The 19269-nt window shown below is 41.5% G+C and overlaps 1 protein-coding gene across 5 annotated transcripts in view; it reads left to right on the top strand.

Moving 5' to 3' along the window:
• The window catches only part of Rcbtb1 (RCC1 and BTB domain containing protein 1), a 35494-nt gene extending 18465 nt beyond the window's left edge, over window positions 1-17029 (top strand). For all 5 annotated transcript variants that reach the window (XM_060391102.1, XM_021627120.2, XM_021627119.2 and 2 more), the window contains 7 exons: window positions 4199-4306; window positions 4690-4832; window positions 6102-6292; window positions 8018-8144; window positions 9557-9708; window positions 10100-10230; window positions 15039-17029. In XM_060391102.1, the coding sequence (XP_060247085.1) occupies window positions 4199-4306; window positions 4690-4832; window positions 6102-6292; window positions 8018-8144; window positions 9557-9708; window positions 10100-10230; window positions 15039-15179 (993 nt within the window). In that variant the 3' untranslated portion in view covers window positions 15180-17029. The remainder of the gene's footprint in view (window positions 1-4198; window positions 4307-4689; window positions 4833-6101; window positions 6293-8017; window positions 8145-9556; window positions 9709-10099; window positions 10231-15038) is intronic.
• Window positions 17030-19269: the final 2240 nt, after the last annotated feature.

Raw genomic sequence — 19269 nt, 5'->3', positions numbered from 1 at the left:
TTCAATCCTCAGAATGACTCCAAATCTGAAGACTAGAAGTAAACATGCTGATGTGTCTTGATTTTTGCTTGCTTGTTTTTCAAGATTCCTGTAGCCATATGATAAAGGCAGAGGGCAGAGTAAATGTTAATCCTTTTAGGTATTTGGGTTTAAAGCTATGCACTAAGAAAGAACTACCTTTCTTCCAGAGGAAGAAGCATCTGTACATTTTTTTAATGTGACAATGAATTTTTTTTTAAATTCAGCCAATGAATTTTTCATACAACCACCCACAGCATCTCAGATGTTTTATTGCAGGAAGCATCTTAGTGTTGATCATTGCGAGCTACTTTTATAAATGTACCCTCTGCTACCCTGTACCATAGACAGTTTTGGGCTGATGGTTATATCTGTGAAATTACTGGTGCAGCTTCTACAGACCACTTACCACCTATGCTTTTTGGTGTGTGGAAATTATAGTCTTTGTATATGGCATCCTACAGTGAGTACATGTTACTGAGTCCTAAGTTGACTTTTTTTTTTTATTCAACCCTTCTATCATCCCTGAATACTTCAGAATTCTTTGGTAGTCAGCTAATATCCTCTGTTTCATTGTTCTTCATGCTTTTATTTTTTAAGATTTTCATGATATATATATATGTGTGTGTGTGTGTGTCTCTGTATGTGTACATGCATGTAGTGTGCCTGTGGAGTCCAGAAGAAGCAGTCAGATCTGCTACAGATGGGATTGCAGGCTGTTGGGAACCCTCAGAACTGGGAACCGAACTGGCCATCTGCAAGAGCAGTACCACTCTTAACTGCTGAGCCATCTTTCTAAGCCTAGTATTTTTTAATATTTTTAAATTTTATCTATATTTTTTAATAAGTTAACCTCAAATGATTATTATGTGGATACTTTTGCAAGAGGGAGGCAATAAAAACATACAAATTTATACACATACATTTGCATGCAACTTTAAATAGCTTTTTCCTAATTTTGTTAATGGTTTCATGTGTGTCCTTGTGTACTTTTCTTTATAAGCAATTATCTACAGATGAGTTTCGTTACCTTTTTAAACAAGTGTGACAATTATATACTGCTGCTGCTTTCTGTCATTCTTTAGCTTTCTGTTCCCTGTTCCACTTGGCAGCTCGTGCCTTGTCTCTGTGGTGTCTCAGAGTATCTCTGTACCATTTATCATAAAGCTGCTTAGTTTTGCTCCTGTGGGCAACGTGCACCTGGAACTTTGCTGAAGAGCTTTTCACTTGTTTCTAATTTTTTTGCTGTTGTGAACAATGGTGCACAGATTTTTTGATATTGCATGTACATCATGATACTTTATGCAGGTATTTGTGTAGAATAAATTCCCCAGCATAGGGCTTTTTTCTAGGTCAAGAAGTATGCCACTAAGAATATAGATAGCTTTTGCCAAATTTCTCTCCAGAACGCCAATGCCTGTTATAATTTTAGCTTTGATGAAATCATTTTTTTATATTAGTTACATTTTATTAACTCTGTATCCCACTCCCTCTTTCCCTTCCAATCCCACCCTCCCTCCCTCATCTCCTCCCTGCCCCTTTCCAAGTCCACTGATAGGGAAGGACCTCCTCGCCTTTCATCTGACCCTGTTTTATCAGGTATCTTCAGGACTGGCTGCAAAGTCCTCCTCTGTGGCCTAGCAGGACTGCTCCTCCCTTGGGAGGTGGGCACGTCAAAGAGCCCGCCATTGAGTTCATGTCAGAAATAGTCCCTCTTTGCCTTACTAGGGAACACACTTGGATACTGAACTACCGTGGGCTATGTCTGAGCAGAGGTTCTAGGTTATATTCATACATGGTCCTTGGTTGGAGAATCAGTCTCATATAAGACCCCTGTGCCAGATATATTTGGTCCTTGTGGATCTCCTGTGCTCTCCAGGTCATATTAACTCCCGCTTCTTTCATATGATTCCCTGCACTTTGCCGAAGGTTTGGTTATGAGTCTTAGTATCTGCTTTGATACACTGCTAGGTAGAGTCCTTCAGAGGCCCTCTGTGGTAGGCCCCTCTCCTGTTACTTGTTTTCTCCTACATCCAATGTCCATCCCATTTGTCTTTCTAAGTGAGGATTGATCATCTTATCCTGGGTCCTCTTTCTTGTTTATCTTCTTTAGGTGTGTAGATTTCATTATGTTTATCATATCTTTTAGGTCTAAATAAGTGAGTATATACCATCTGTGTCTTTCTGCTTCTGGGATACCTCACTCAGAATGATCTTTTCTAGATCCTACCATTAGCCTGCAAATTTCATGATTTCTTCGTTTTTAATTGCTGAGTAGTATTCCATTGTGTAAAAATACCACAATTTCTGTATCCATTCCTCTGTTGAGGAACATCTGGGTTGTTTCCAGGTTCTGGCTATTACAGATAAAGCTATTACAAACATGGTTGAGCAAATGTCCTTGTTGCGTGCTTGAGCCTCTTTTGGATATATGCCTAGGAGTGGTATAGCTGGGTCTTGAGGAAGCACTATTCCTAATTGTTGGAGAAAGCACCAGATTGATTTCCAAAGTGGTTGTACCAGTTTACATTCCCACCAGCAATGGAAGAGGGTTCCCCTTTCTCCACAACCTCTCCAGTATGTGTTGTCATTTGAGTTTTAGCCATTTTGATGGGTGAAAGGTGAAATCTCAGGGTCGTTTTGATTTGCATCTCTCTGATGGCTAAGGATGTTGAGCATCTCTTTAAGTGTTTTTCTGCCATTTGATATTCCTCTACAGAGAAGTCTCTGTTTAGCTTCATACCCCATTTTTTAATTGGATTGCTTGATTTATTGCTTTTTAACTTGTTTAGTTCTTATATATTCTGGATATCAGCCCTCTGTCAGATATAGGGTTGGTGAAGATCCTTTCCCAGTCTATAGGCTGTTGTTTTGTTCTGACAACAGTGTCTTTTGCTTTACAGAAGCTTTTCAGTTTCATGAGGTCCCATTTATTGATTGTTGCTCTTTATTGATGAAGACACCTCTCACCCTCTGCCCCTTTCTATTTTATCCTGAAAGCTCCACTGTGCATTTACCTGCATTGATGTGGGGCTTGGTGCCACCAGAGTTATAGGCTTAACCTTTTAAAATCTGCTCTTTGTTAGACTTTATTACAATGGCCCTTACTGGCTGTTCCAAACCATCAACCCTCCTGACTAGCTTGTTCCAGCTGCTACTTCAGCAGATGGTGCATGCCACTTGAAACTCGGAGGGACCACCCAATTCTGTGGTTCCTCTGTCCAACTCCTTTCTCACCCACTCCCTCTCTTGGTTTCCTGTCACTTTTTAGCTCAGAGCCTTATATGGGTGCAAGTGTTTACTGATGGGACATGAAATTACCTACTAAATTGTTTTTCTGCCTGTCACCCATTTACCCTTCTCTCTGTGATCTTTTAAAAATGAAAATTTAATCTCTATTTTAAAATTCTTAGATGTATTCCCTTTCTTTTGTTTTTTTTTTTTTGTTTTTTTTTTTTTTTTTTTTTTTTTTTGTTTGCCTCTCTTTTTGAGATGGTGTCTCGCTGTGTAGTCCTTAATGGTCTGGTGCTTGATATGTTAGCCCAGGCTGGTCTTGAATTTATGGCAGTCTCCTGCCTCAAAATCCTTAGACCTGTTATTAAGGCATGTATGAATGCCTGGCTTCGTTTTTTGTTTATTTTTAACCATTTTATAATCTGACTCATCTTTTCTTCTACCATTTTTCTACCTACTTTTTCTATCTACAGAATACCTGTGGCATTCTGTGTGCCTTCTGCCTAGAATGCCATCATCTAATGCTGCTCAGCGTTCCACCTTCTAAAGCCTTCCCTAACATTTCTTCTCAGAAAGAAATGTTCTTCTCACTGTTCCCACAGTGCTTGATGGTCTCTGTTTGTGGCTCTTACTGCCTGCTCACCAAGTGTGCACACAGCCTTTGCCTGTGTTGAAACTTGGCTAAAGACTCCTTCTCAGTGCCTTTTACTGTGTAGGACATGTGGTTGGTGCTTCTAGTCATTAATGACCCTCATCTTCCTCATTTGTGAAGTTACAAATGGGAATAGATTGTAAATTCAGTCATCTTCACCTTCAGAACTTCTGAGTTCTGTTTGTAGGATCACATAATATACAGTACAGATTTTGGGGTATCTGATTTGTGTGGGACAGAACTTATCTTCCCATTGGCAGTTTCTATAGCTTGTCCTCTCTTCTCTCCACTCAGGTGTATGGCTGGGGCTACAATGGCAATGGACAGCTGGGCTTGGGAAACAATGGCAACCAGTTGACCCCAGTGAGAGTGGCCGCTCTGCAGAGTGTGTGTGTGAACCAGGTACACCTTGCATTTTCTTGCCAGCCCCAACCACCTTCCCTGCTCTGATGGCAGATGTACTAGAGGTTAATTCTTTTGTCATTCAGTTCTGGCAACTCTTCATGCCTTTCCCTTTCACATTTAATGTTTAAGCCTTCCTTTTTTTTCTGTGAGGAAAGGGAAGCCCATGGTATTGGCCATGCTCTTCTTCACAAGGTAAAGAAGTTGATGAAGAAGTCTAGTGGTCAAAGGGTGGGCTTCCCTGATGATTCTGACTATTCCAGCAAACACCAGTGCACAGGTGCAGCTCACCTGGCATTCTGCAGGGCCAGGCTGTGCTCTAAGCAGTTGGTGCCCTGTCCTGCCTGTCTTCTAGTGTGGTAACCATTTGTGTTTACTTTCAGATTGTCTGCGGCTATGCACATACATTAGCATTAACTGATGAGGGCTTGCTGTATGCCTGGGGAGCTAACACATATGGGCAGCTGGGAAATGGAAGTAAAAATAACCTGCTAAGTCCGGCACAAATCATGGTGGAAAAAGAAAGGTAAATAGGCCACACCATGTTTTAGAGACTGTGTGTGTGGCCTTGGGGCCGTGAGGGCTTTGGTATTTGGCTTGTGACTCTTGATTATAACATTCTTGTTTTGATCAAAATTGTTTGTGAGTCAGAATGAACATATGTGACCTTGCCCTGTCTCCTGAGGCACCCCCCTGTGATGGGTAGGAAGTAAGGCATCTTTGAAAGGCTACTGGGATAGATACTTAGTATCTGTTAATCAAACTGAGGTTTTGACACAGTGAGTTTGTTTGGGACCCTGCCATAGGAGCACTTTGAGAAATGAAGAAAGCCTGGCTTGGTGTTTTGGTTTGGAAATCCTAATGAAGGTGCTAAACCCTAGGTAGAGATGAGTAAGGGGATGTCTCTGTAAGGAAATGCTGTGTTGAAGATATGAGGGGTGTGGTGGAAAAGAGAGAGAGAGTGCTTGTAAGTACCTGAGCTTGATCTTAAAAAGCCAGTTGTGCTGTGTACGTGTAACCCCAGCACTGAGAAGGTGGAGACAGGTAGGCGCCTGGGGCTCAGCCTGCCCTGTGTGCCAGGTAGAGACCCTCTCTCAATGAAAAGCTTCACAGCATCTGGAACTGATACCTGAGGTTGTCTTCTGCCCTCGACACACATGTGCACTCCATCCTCACCCTCACACACCAAATAAGTTTTTGAAAGATTATTTTTAAAATTTTAATGTATATGTATGAGAGTTTTTGCTGTATGTATGTGTATGCATACGTATGTATGTATGTGTGTGTCTGTTATCTGTGGAATTCGAAGAGTGTCCTGGATCTTCAAGAACTGGAATTGCAGATGGTTGTGAACCAACATGTTGTTGTTGTAACCCAAACAAAAAGTGTTCTTAAGCTCTGAGTCATCTCTTCAGCCCCAGTATTTTTTGTTCATTTGCTGTTTATAATCCCAGAACAGTGAAGACATTATGTCATTGTCCACCATCCTCACTGATGTTAATTTCTGGTCTCTTCCCAAGTTTGCCTCAACGGTATTATTATTTATATATTCCTTCTTCAAGATGAACTTAGGTGAGAAGTGAGGCCCTCAGAGAGAGACAGAGAGGGGAGGTATGTGTCGGGGGCTGACATATGTTTTTTCCTGAAATGGTTCTTTAGGCAGGATTTGTTGCTTATATCACTGACCTTTGGCTGATATGTGAGCTGTTCAAGCGTGAACTTCTCAGTTATTTTGTGGGGTGTGCTGGGCACTAATGAACAAGGAGGTAAATGAGTTTTTCTTTAAATTGTTCAGGGTCGTAGAGATTGCAGCCTGTCACTCCACTCACACATCTGCTGCGAAGACCCAGGGCGGGCACGTGTACATGTGGGGCCAGTGCCGGGGCCAGTCGGTGATCCTCCCCCACCTCACCCACTTTTCCTGCACTGATGACGTGTTCGCCTGCTTTGGCACCCCTGCTGTCTCATGGCGCCTCCTGTCTGTGGGTAAGTCACTTATGCCTGCCTCCACCCAGGGTAACCAGATCCCATTCCTACATATCTGGCTTTTGTGAGCTGTTTGAGTTCTAGAGTGTTTTTTGTATGATAGTATTAATACTTTTCCTGAATAATAATCAGATTTATTCATAAGTCATGAAACACTTCCAGGGGATTATTTTTTTCCTCCCTAAGTACTTCTATTTTAGTTGAGTTCATATTTAATAACAAATTAACCAATGTAGTCTAGTGGCATTTAGTTCTGTCATAATGCTTTGCACCCACTTTGCACCATATTAAGCTCCAAGTGTTTTTATTACTTCAAAAGACAGCCCCACCTCACTGACCAGCCCCACTCCACCTTCATCCCTTTTTTTGTGAAGAAAAGAGGATGTTTAGGAAGAATTAAGATGCTACTGAACTTAAGGAAAAATGAGCTTTTTTACAGTATAATTTGATGTATATTTGCAATAAATACAATGACAAAAAAACAAAACATTTGTTTCAGTTAGTGGAACCATTTTATTGTAATCACGTTTATGTTAAGCACACAGAGCCAAATAGGTCAGTGCAGCATAGCCTGAGATTTCCATTACTCCTCCAGCTGGCCTAATTATGAAAGGCCTCCCCAGGTTCTTGTATCTTAAATGTCTTTTTCAGAACAGTATTTAATACTGCTTGGAGGAGGCAAAACTAGCCACTGACCTTATCTCATGAATGGCTTCTTTGCTTCCAGCCACTAAAGGTCAGAAGGATTGTACTAGTCATCATAGACAAAGGGAAAAGTTTGTTTCTGTTCTATGTTGACATACTGAGGCACCCATAAAAACCTTTGTTTTGTGTGAGTGCTTAGCCACCATTCATATCCTGGACAATGTCCACCTTAGTCATTCCCTTTCTTTTTTCTGCGTGCTCTAGTCTAAGGGATGAATGGAGACTGGTCCTCAATGTAAGTCCCTACTTTTTCAAAGCCAGCTATGCAGTCTTTCTTCTCAGCCCAGGGCAGTGGAGAGGTATCTGCTTTGGCTCAGTACCCAGCCTTTGGGTAGACCTTTTTAAATGTCATTTGTTATTTTTGTTCCTCCATACATACAAAGTATCGGATGGATTTGTACTGGATCTCTGACTTCCTTCACAGTAACACCATGCTCCTTAGTACACTCATCACAGCAGCTCATGCAGCCCTTACAGGGAAAGCTGGCTGTTTCTAGATCGCTTTACCATTAACTTTCAGGTCTAAACGCAATGTTTAGATTACAGATAGCTAAAAAGTTTCTCTGCTTAAGAACTGCTTTGCATGGTAAGATGTTCTGGGTTTTTTTTACCTTGGTTTGAACATCCAACCCTGAAACTAACTACCCAAATCAGAGCCAAAATATTCTCATTGTTTTGGTCAAGGGAAGTTGGTAAGCAGTTTGAGCCAGAAGAGAAACTGCTCAGATCATGAGAGGTCTGTCGTATCTCCTCATACAACTGCAGACTACCTGTGAGGTTTATTTCCCGTGCATATTTTCATGTTTAATTACACATGAAGACTGTTATCTGACTTTTCCTGATATTCATTTTGTTTTGTTGTTAGTTTATAGATGAATTACGTTAATGCTGTGAAGTTGATTTGTCAGCTGAGACATAAGCTTTCTTGACCAGAAATAGAGTGGAATTATATACCATAATTATCTTTCTGAAGTCATTTATGCCTGAGCTTTGTGTTAACAGTGTGTCTGTTGCCTTCAGAGCATGAAGACTTTTTAACAGTTGCACAGTCACTGAAGAAAGAATTTGATAGTCCAGAAACTGCTGATCTGAAGTTTCGAATTGATGGGAAATATATTCATGTCCATAAAGCTGTTTTGAAAATCAGGTATTTTTGCATAAGTTTAGAGCAACATTTTTTTCTGTTTCTGCTTGCTTGCTACAATACAAAATAGTCACTAAGAAGAAATACCTATGGCAGTACACAGAAGTATGACATCAATTTTTGGCAGACAGTTATCAAATCCGCTTGTTATATAAGAGTATTTTGACTTGTGTTCATGCAAATTTTAGGGAGTGGGAGAGTATAAGTATTTATGTTGTTTTTTTTTTTTCATACTAGGCAAGTACCCTAGGTACTGGGCTAGGGAGATAGCTTGGTAGTACAGCACTTATCTAGCATGATGCCTGAGTTTGATTCCACAACAGTAAAAATAAATCAATTAATAAATTATAAACAGCTTTTGTAGATACTTTTTACATTTAAATATCAATAAATGTCAGTATTCCTCTTCTATTAACGATTATTTTTTCTCCAAACAGAAAACTCTTGTAATTAGGAATGCAAACTAAAGAAGAGTCGCCAACTAAAGCAAAGTTGTTTAACTAGAACAAGTGGCAGGCATTCCTAAGTAAATGTGCGGGGACTGAACATTAATTAGTAATGGTTAAATGATTATTTACTTAGATTGCCACCTCAGAGAAAACACACAGAACTCAAACCATTGAACTGACTGTTTATGTCTTCATGGGTATTCGGTTAAAAATCTTGTTTGTGGATGGAGGTACAGCTCAATTGGTAGAGCGTTCACCCACCTTGCAAGAAGCCCTAGATCCTTTGCACTGCAGAAATTGGAGCATCCCAGCATTTTGTGGGTAGAAGCAGCAGAATAATAAATTTTAAGACAACTGCAAAGCCATATGTCATTAATTACTTGGAACAATAACTGTATGAACCACAGAAGCAGATGAAAAACAATTAGACATGTTTTGCCTATGACTCTTGTCAACTCAGTGTGTGTGTGTATCTTTCTTGTATAGCTATTCTAACCCATTCATTAAGCCTTGCTTAGAAATATTGTGTTACATCTCAAGAGTAATTACCCTGAAACCATGATTTTTAGAACTCTGAATGGATATTATGTATTTCTGTACCTTATCTCACTCTGCCACTAGGCTACATCCCAGCCCCCACTGTGTTGTTTAAAATGCATTTCTGTGTATGTAAAACCAAAAACAAATGTTCCAAACACTTGCTTAGAATGGAGGACTGCTGGAGGCAGAGTTACTGGCCTACTGGATACTTCTGGGCTATCTAGCTAATTGATACTGTTCAATGGTGGTGTCAAGATAAACCTGATTTTTATCTGCAGTGCACATAAAAGTCCATGCATAGCAAATACTTTTGGTGCTGTTGTGTAGTGATCACTGTTTGTGGCAGCACAGGAAGTAAAGGGCCCCTCTAATATCTGTTTATTTTATCTCAGCCCTTGCATTAAGTTGTTTTGGTTTTTGTTGTAGGTGTGAGCACTTTCGGTCCATGTTTCAGTCCTATTGGAATGAGGACATGAAGGAGGTGATCGAGATAGACCAGTTTTCTTACCCAGTGTACCGTGCCTTTCTCCAGTACCTCTACACAGACACCGTGGATCTGCCACCTCAGGATGCCATAGGTAGTGCATTCGCACCGGCCACGCTGTATGCCGTGCCTCTCTCTTGTTCTTAGAGCAGTAACTAATAGTAATTCACAGGTATATTGACTTATATATACTTAAAAATATCACTTCAAGTAAACACCTCTAAGATGTTACTTTGTTTAAAATTATGGGCATAGTTTATAAATTTAGTTTTAGTACAAAAGCGTAAGTTTCTAATGCATTTAGCCTTTTAGAAACAAAATAAGGAAGAGAATTTTTTTACCTTTTTACTATGGAAAAAATTATATAAAGTAAATATTGGACAGGTATAGTTTTTAGGTGTGAGATTTACTCAGATTCAGAATAACGAAGCTGTTATCAGTTAGTGTACAGACTTTGAGCTGCTCAGACCTTTCCTACCTTTTAGGCCTTCTGGACTTGGCGACGTCGTACTGTGAAAACAGACTGAAGAGGCTTTGTCAGCACATCATCAAGCGAGGAATTACTGTGGAGAATGCTTTTTCCTTGTTCTCTGCTGCAGTCAGATATGACGCAGAGGTAACACAGAAGTGTCCCAGCTCCCTCACTGTCAGCCCACTTCCTCTCTCCTGTGACACAAGGAGCATGGCTACCTTCACCTCCTTTAGTGACTCAGTGACAAGCCTCTGATGAAATCTGCCCTGCTTCTTTACATCTCTGTTCAAAGTTCAGGATCAGTGTTTTTCTGCTTCTGCTTTTAACTAATTGGCTGAAGACTGCATAGTGGGAGTATAAAGTGCCGGGCGCTGGGCTGACAGGCAGCATGCTTTACTTCCAGTCTTCGGGGATCAGTGTGTCTATCTTCAGACCCACTTTGCTGAGTCCACCCTGTCAGAAGCCCAGGGTGCCGTGGGCTTTCCATCTGTGGGTCCGGGATTCTATCACGGTCATGTAGCTCAATCATTCCTCTGTGAAGAATTTACTGTGTACTACCGCTTTTTTTAATTTAGTGTGTGTGCATTCATGCCTGTGTGTGTTCATGCATGCTTGCATGTGCGTGTGTACATGTCTGGAGACAAGAGGACAACTCTAGGGAGTCATTTCTCTTCTTCCACCTTTAAAGAGACTCCAAGGATTACAGACAGTTGTTAGGCTTATACAGCAAGTGTCCCTACCCACTGAGCCATCTCTGTCCCCACTGTGATTGTTTTATATTTAGTTGGGTTCCAAATCTGGGACTCTCAGATTTTTGGATTCCTTGAGTGGCGTTCGCGAGTATGTATGCCACTGAACTTTCCTCAAGTCAGGCCGAGCCCCAGGTTGTAGACTCCTCATGAGCAGAAGCTGCCCGACTCTCCGTGTGCTGCAGCGCCCAGCGCAAATGCTGAACATGGCAGAGATGCTGCAGTAGACATAGCTAGTGAACTCAGAGCCGACCTGGTTGGTTTTACAGAATTGTGAAAAATGAAAGGTTCAAAATGGCTGGCTTTGCCCGGCTTTGACCAGGATGAGCCTCTGATAACCGGAATGTACAAAAGGTGCATATTGTGGCTCTTGGGGTGACAGAGGACAGACTTCCTGTCACACTAGGGATTGAGCTCACCATTATGTCTTTTATTTTCAAACTGTATCCTGTTTCTGTTTGAGGTTCTTTTCTGGTAATAAATATTCACACGGTCTAGTGTAGCTGACTTGGGAGTCTGACAACAAATGGAAAGGTGGCTAGAGTGACTTGTATCTCAGCTTCGGGGTAGCAGATACTGTTGGGTCATGGCTGTTGGCAGAAAGGTAAAGGTGGGCTGCTGCTCAGTTAATTGCCTGCTCTGGAGCAGTGACTGACCCATCCATGCTCCTGCCCTCTGAAGTTAATGAACTGAAGAAGCACAGCTTAGCAGCTATACCTTCCAAAGCAAGGCTATGGGGAATGTCTTGAGAATGCATACCATCAGACTTGGTACATTTTACAGAGCTCTTCACTCTTCTCCAGCACAGAGCAGGGAGGAACTAGAGCTCTGCCTCAGCATAGCAGGGGGAACTCTTGAGGGGACTCAGGAATTTCAGGAGCCTGTTTTGCATGTGAACGTTGGAAAGCTTAATACCAGAGCTAAATGGTCAGCATTTTTATTGTTATTGTTGTATTGGAGAGGGCTAAATTAAGTTTTCCTTGGCCAGTGAGCCTCAAGATTCTTAGGGTAGCAAGAGAAAGCACCCTTGTTTTTTCCTACATAACACATTTAAATATATTCTGAAAAACAACAGTGGAGATCATAATGGTCTGGAATATTTTGTACTTGGTACACTAAGGTGAACTATCAAGTTTTTGGATTTGACCAAGCTTGGTTGGTGATCTTTGCCATCTGGAATGTGTCTCACTAGTGAGAGTTAACACTGAAAAGCTCGGCTCCCTGGCTGAGTGATCTTCTGAAGAAGGGAGTAGTGTCTCACTCCCAGCACTGTGGAGTTGTGGGCTGGATTAGAAGACTAGGGAATGCTGTTTTAGCATATTGACCCAGAATGGTAGAGCCCAGTATTTTAAGAAAATTTTTAGGCTGGGTAGCAAAGGCAGTTCAAGGCCAGAGAAAAAGGAAATTGGTAGAAAGGGAAAACAATGTTGTTTTCAAATTGCATAATGATTAGAATAATTTCAACGTAGATTTGGAACAAGAACCTGTGAGGTAGCTCAGTGAGGGGTAGAGCTGCCTGCCATCAGGCCTGACGGGGATCCTGCCCAGTTGGAACCCGTACATGTGAAGGGAACACCCACTCCCACAAGTTGTCCTGTGAACTCCATGCTTATACACAAATACAAATACGATTTTAAAAATAACCTTTAAAATTTTTTCCTCCCTGCTAATTACAATAAATCTGACACTAGATTTGCCCCAGATCAACTTTGTAAATTTCTCCACAGATTTGTAAATTTTAGTTTCTCCTATGAAGACTTCTCACTTTTATACCTTCTCCTCCTCCCTGTTTTTTGAAGCTTAAGATTCCTTAGCTCTATTATGTTTGAACTTTTTTCATCTGCTGATGAAATCATCCTTCATCTACTTTGATGTTATTGTGAACTTTTTTTTTAACCTACTGGTAAAATGGTCCTGTTTGGAATTTTTTATATTTGAAGGTTAGCAGCTCTGTGATGGCTGGCCTCTCTCTGTGCACAGATTGTGTTTTCTTGTTATTTCTTGCAAATGAACATGCCCTGTACATTCTTAGAAGGTCTTAGAAGGTGAGGTTGGCCTTATGACATCACAAACAAACTAATTCATGCATCCAGGGTTGATGAGATGGCTCAATGGGCTGAGGAGCCAAGCCTGACAACCTGCATTCCATCCTTGGGACTCACGTGGTAGAAAGAGGGAAGCAACTCCTAGACATTGTTCTCTGACTCACTTGCAGACCCCAAACAGAGTAATTAAAATAGAAATAAAAGAGCAGCTGAGCAGTGGTGGCATGTACCTTTAATCCCAGCACTCCTTGAAAGGGAGAAACAAGCAGCTTTCTGTGAATTTGAGGCCAGCCTGGTCTACAGAGCTAGGTTCCTGGCAGCCGGAGTTACATAGAGAAACACTATCTCAAAAAACAAACAACAAACAAAAAAGCATGGATCTAGTTAGGTGTGGTATACTATAATTCCCCTAAATTGAGGAGGATGAGGCAGAATTTTGAGTTTTATTAGAGTCAGCCTGGGTTACATACTGAGACCTTGTCCTTTTTTTTTTTAACTTATACTTATTTATTACTATTTATTCGCTTTGTATCCCCGCTGCAGCCCCCTCTCTTGTCTCTTCTCAATCCCATCAACCCTCCCTCTTCTTCCCCTATGCCTTTTCCCTAGTCCCTGATAGGGGAGGACCTCCTCCCCTTCCATCTGACCCTAGCCTATCAGGTCTCATCAAGGCTGGCTGCATCATCATCTTCTTTGGCTCTGCAAGGCTGTACCCCGCCTCCCCCCTAGGGGGGTGTGATCAAAGAGCCAACCACTGAGTTCATGTCAGAGATAATCCCTGTAGCCCGTACTAGGGAACCCTCTTGGAAACTGAACAGCCAGTGGGCTTCCTTTGAACAGGGGGTCTAGGTCCTGTCCATGCACGGTCCTTGCTTGGAATATCAGTCCCTGCGGGATGCCTTGGGACTAGGTATTTTGCTCTGTTGTTCTCCTGTGCAGTTCCTGTCCCCTCCAGGTCTTTCTGTCTCCTTGTTCTTCCATAAGGATTCCAGGACTCTTGTCTTTACAGTTACTTTTAAACTATGCAATTTTTAAAAAGCTCCCCCCTTCAAAAAAAAAAACAACAACCCTGGATCAGGATTGTGCTAATATTGAAAATATACTTTAATTAATTGTATGGAAAATAAAACTTTTCATTAGCTGGCTGAGGCAACTTAGTTTCTCTTTTAGTGGTTATTTATTTGTGTGAGTTTTCTTAAACTAGGATGTTTTTCATTCTGGGACAGAGAATCCTACATTAAGGACACAGAAGTATTCATAGGAGTCTGCTTCAGTACAGAAAAGGGAACTCTGGTTCCGTGCTCTGCTTGCATTGAGTCTTCTCTGCGCTGTAGAATTCACACCTCAGCTAGAAACAGGGAGTCAAGACCCTTCAGCTTAAAGGTTGTAGAGTTCCTTATAACTTGCCAGCTGGCCAATTTACCACAAAGGAAAAAAAGGAAAAGCTTTTTTATACTGTTGTTTGCTTTACTACATTGGAGTACTCTCTACATACCAATTTAAGTTATATGTTTATGTTTGTGCTTCTGACTTAAAAGATGTTACTAGGGCTGTCAGGGTAAATGGATGTGGTAACAGGCACCATTTCTGTATGATGTTTCACCGCTTAATGCTGGTAGTTGAGAGCTCTGATCTGTCTAGGGTTGACCAGGAGATTATTAAAAGCATGCTTCAAGATGCAGTATATTATTTGGGGCTTTAAAAAGGAAGTCATTTTTATTAAGAAACCTTGAAAGTCATGTTTGGAGGATTTTTTTTTAAATATTATTTCAGATAAGCCACAGATTTTCATCTGTTTCCAGCCGCCTTCTATTCTTTAATCTACATCATCATTCTTTTCTGGCTTCTTAAATGCAACAAAACATGTATGGACTAAAGTGACATTGGGCTTTGCACATTGTCTCAAGATCCTTGCAGTATGAGGCAGCTATGGGCCCTGGAGGAGTGTGTGTCACACTTAAGTTAGGGAAGCCTTGCGTTTACTCTGCGAGCTGGTTTTCTCGTAACATGTGGCCATCTTGCCTACCTGATTTGAGGTAATCTGGTCTCAAATATCTCTTCTGGGAAGGGTGAGAGTTGGGAGGGATTTGTAGAGAAATAGTTCACAGTTAATAAACAAAGGCCTCTTCCTGTTCTTGTTTTTGTTGTGTGTGTCCAGGATTTAGAAGAATTCTGCTTTAAGTTTTGCATCAATCATTTGACAGAAGTTACCCAGACTGCGGCGTTCTGGCAAATGGATGGCCCCCTGCTAAAGGAGTTCATTGCTAAAGCCAGTAAATGCGGAGCTTTTAAGAACTGAAGCCCAGCTGCTGGGCTAGGTGAGAGTGCACTGGGGCACTGTGAGGTGTGACTGCAGGTAAAAGCAACCCCACACCAGAGGCAGCACTCTGTAGGGATACATGACGGACATTTGCTTCATGAGCCTGTTTCTCACAACTCTTGTTTCTGGAGATGTATATTTTAAATGTAATTTTCTAACATTTGGCTGAACTATGGGGAGGGATGAAAATTTAGTTGTTTTGGCTCTTTTAATTTTGATCAGAACTTGTGAACTTGGATTAAGGAGGTTGGTAAATATCCTGGAGCCTTTGGCCACAAACCTTTCCACACTGCCTGTGAAGGACAGGTCCTGCCCGGTGGTCCCTGAGTGCTGTTCTCTGTCACCACCTTCCTGTGGGGACACCAGCACTGTGGGAGGCTCCTAAGGAATACTCCTGAATACTCATCAAACCCACTTAAACAGGCAGGAACTATTAGATTTGCTCTGATGCTCTGAAGATGAAGGTGCCTAGGGCTGGAAAGATGGCTCAGCAGGTAAAGGCTCTTATCCTAAGCCTGGTGAGTTAGGCTCAGTCCCAAGGACCCACATGGTGGTAAGAGAGAGCACATTTAATAAGGTGTCCTCTGACAGCTACACAGGTCCCAGCACTACAGACATGATCATAATAAAGACAAATAATAAAACATAGAAGACTTGGGTTCTTAAAGAGAAACAGCTAGAAGTACCTGTGAGAAGCTGGAGATAAAAGGAGCCTTGTGTGAGAAAGGAGAGTGGTTGAGAAATTAGTCTCCACTGATGACCCAGCAGTGCTCCAGTAGGGCTGCATTCGAGACAGCACGGCACACTTCCACCTGTCCCTGTTGTCACTCAAAACACACTGCACATCTGCTCCTTTCTGACATGATGTGGTGGTTAAAACCATCCTTCTTACAGGACCCCATAGAGTGTTCTCTTTTGTTGGGGGTGGGTGGGATCTGGACCAAATTCCATCAAAACATAATTGGAGCCACCTTTCCAGTTTCAGTGTTTTTCTTTCTTTAATTGTGTTAGGAATACTTTTTGGTGTACTTTAGCCCTGAGATAGGGTTCCCAAGTCACAGTTTTGTAAAGAGTTCATTTTTTTAAGACTTTATATCAGGATAGAGTGGTGAGTGAGGCTCCAGTGATAGGAGTCGTTGACAGACAGAATACAAACCTAGAAGTCAAAGACCGTTCTTGATCATGTGACAAGTGTTACCTGGGACATTGGGAAATGAGAACTGGCTTACTGGACACTGGAAATGAGAGTTTTCCTGACTGGGGTAAAGAGTGGACATTAATTTAATCTGCTGTAAAAGGCCGTCTGCATAGCCACAGTCCTGTAGACTTAGGGTCTCAAAGCAGTAACTTCAGTATGTTTACTGTTGCTCTTACTTGAAAAACCTCTCTAGAGAAAAGCACAAATTACAGCTTCAAATCCATATCTGTAGATAGTTCACCTAAACAAAAAGCTGAGTTCCAGTTACAACTGAAGACACACTTTAATCTTACTGAATAGAGAGAGGGAGGGAATGTGAGTGTGTGTGTGTGTTTATGTGTGTGTGTGTGTGTGGTAGTGAAAGACAAGTCCTTTAAAAAGTGTTTTGAGTATTTTTGTTAATGCAATCATTTTATTTTTCTACTTGGTTTTGTTTCTAATCATAGAGAACTAAACACTATTCTTGGAATTAATGTTTTTCTTCTGTTGTAATAATGGAAGCCAGAGAAGTCACATTTTTAAAAATAGCCCAGACTGTATTCTTGAACATACTAGAACAATATTTGATATTTAGGATACAGTCATGTAATGTTTTGAACGACATACAAATAAACAGTCTCGTAAGCGGGCATGTCTTGAAGCTGTGGTTGTTTTTCCCTTTGGAATATAGTACTACACAGCCTGAAAATGGAACTTGTTGTTTTGGTGCAACATGGATTAATTTGTGGACTTTGGTGAGAAAGAGAAAAAACAAAGTCAGCCACAAAAAGACATGTAGTATGTGGTTTAGGTCCTAAGGATAGAAAGAAAGTGGCTACCAGGAGCTGGGAGAGGAGAGAGATGTGAAATTTTCCTTTTGCAAGATGAAGAGATTTTTGGATGAGTAATAATTTTTGTCTATATTTGATGCAACTAAACAATATATTTTAAAATGGTTGAGGTGATAAATTTTGTTATATACACTGTATCACAATCTTAAAAATTAACAATGTTAGAATAAAAGTAAGATAACACTGATTGTATTACTTCTCAACTACGTCACCAATCCAAAGATCTTACTTCTGTTAAACAGAGTACACTTGAACCATCAGAGTGGAAAATGCATTTGAGTTGAGAAAACTTAAAAATGAAAAGTAGCAGCCACTATCCTTGTGAGACATATTGGTTATTAGGGGAAAGTGGAGATTGGCTTGACAACCAATAATGTCCTGGGATATGCTGGAAGGATCCTGCTGTTTGACAATCTGTCCCAGTCTGGGTAGCCATTCTGAACTCCACTTTGTGGTGCAGGAAGCAGGACGCCATCTCTGCAGGGCCTCTTGCTCTCTGCCTGACTTCACCTAGGGAGTGTCTCTAGATGCTGATGCCCCTAACTACATTTGATATGTGGCCTTTTGCTGGCTCTCTCCTCCCTGCGCCTGTATGATAATTAGGTACTATATTTCTGTTCATAGGCTAAGAGTATGCTATTTAATGTAAATCAAGCATCCTTGAAGTGCCTAGTTTCAACCAATTCTGTCCACCTATCCTTGGAGACTCCCACCCACTCCCCAAGGGGTCTACAGCCTTTGTGCTCTGAATTAAAGTTGAACTAGCTCCCTGCAGTGGTTCCCAGGGTGTGTGATCTCTACAGCGATTCCTGCCATTCCAGCCTTGCACCTCATCTTGTGCCCCTCCTGACTTTGTGGGCTGGGGGGAGACAGCACCACCCCCACCCCCACCCCCACCACCCCATGCCGGAGCAGAACCATAGAGATATTTGTAAAGTCTTTAATGTTAATTTTGAACAAAGGGGACTTGATGTACCATGGCATTCTTGTGGAGGGAAGAGGGCAACTTTTAGAACTCAGTTCTGCTGTGTGGGCTCCTGGTGTTGAACGCAGGCCATCAGGTGTGGTGGCTAGTGCTAAACCATCTCACCAGTACATTTACATATATAATGGAACCAAATAGAGTTGACCTGAGAAAGCGACTGTTCTGAAGATGTTTTATATAGAAAAGGGAAAAACTATACAGTATTATTTTTAGCTCATCCATAAAACAGTAAATTAAACATGGGTGATAATGAGCCTTCAAATAGATCTTTAAAACCTGAAGCATTGAATAAAGGAATATGTGTGGAAAATCCCTAACATTTCCATATGCTGTGTCCTGAGCCTCCATACATTTTATTACATAGAAATGATGGTTGTGAGTATTTGCTCATTTTTCAGTAATAACACAGCAGGCTTGTTTTAGCTGATTACCCAATAAATGCCTACTTTGTGAACCCAGAACGAGTGGCGCTCCTTTGTGCCCTATAATTTCCTGTGGTGGACAAATTAAAGTTGGATGTAAAGCCGAGAGGAAAGCTGACACAGTGACCCAGCAGACTATCATGTGTGGGCAGACTGCAGTCACTTAGTTGGTCCTTCCTGAAGTGACTGAGGCCCTGGTCACCACAGTATCGCACCAGGAATGACTCCTTCACGAGTGTGTTTGAGCGCGCATTACAAACTAGACACGATGCTGGTCCCCAGCTCAATCCCACTCTGAGAGGTGGCGTCATTGTGGACCTGAGGATCATGGGAGGAAATTAGAAATGTGAGTGTGAAAGGAGTCAAGGGTCAAGGAATGTGTGCACACAGGTCTGAATTGCATATTGTCAGGTGCAAAAAGTCTTAATTTGTCTGCATTCCATATTCCCAATAATGCTCTTATTCAAAGAGCTGAGTTTTAAGTGCTGGTGTTTGTCTTCAAGATGACACATGCCTTTGTAAGGACTATGGCAAAAAGACACCTCTAAAACGACTCTGATGGGGATCACAAAATCGGGAAAGCAGGACACTGCATTCTACATTGCTACAGCCCAGCACTGCTGGGGCTGCATTA

Source organism: Meriones unguiculatus, chromosome 9 (assembly GCF_030254825.1).
Source record: "Meriones unguiculatus strain TT.TT164.6M chromosome 9, Bangor_MerUng_6.1, whole genome shotgun sequence".
NCBI classification, from domain to species: domain Eukaryota; kingdom Metazoa; phylum Chordata; class Mammalia; order Rodentia; family Muridae; genus Meriones; species Meriones unguiculatus.
This window is presented reverse-complemented; position numbering and strand designations above follow the sequence as displayed.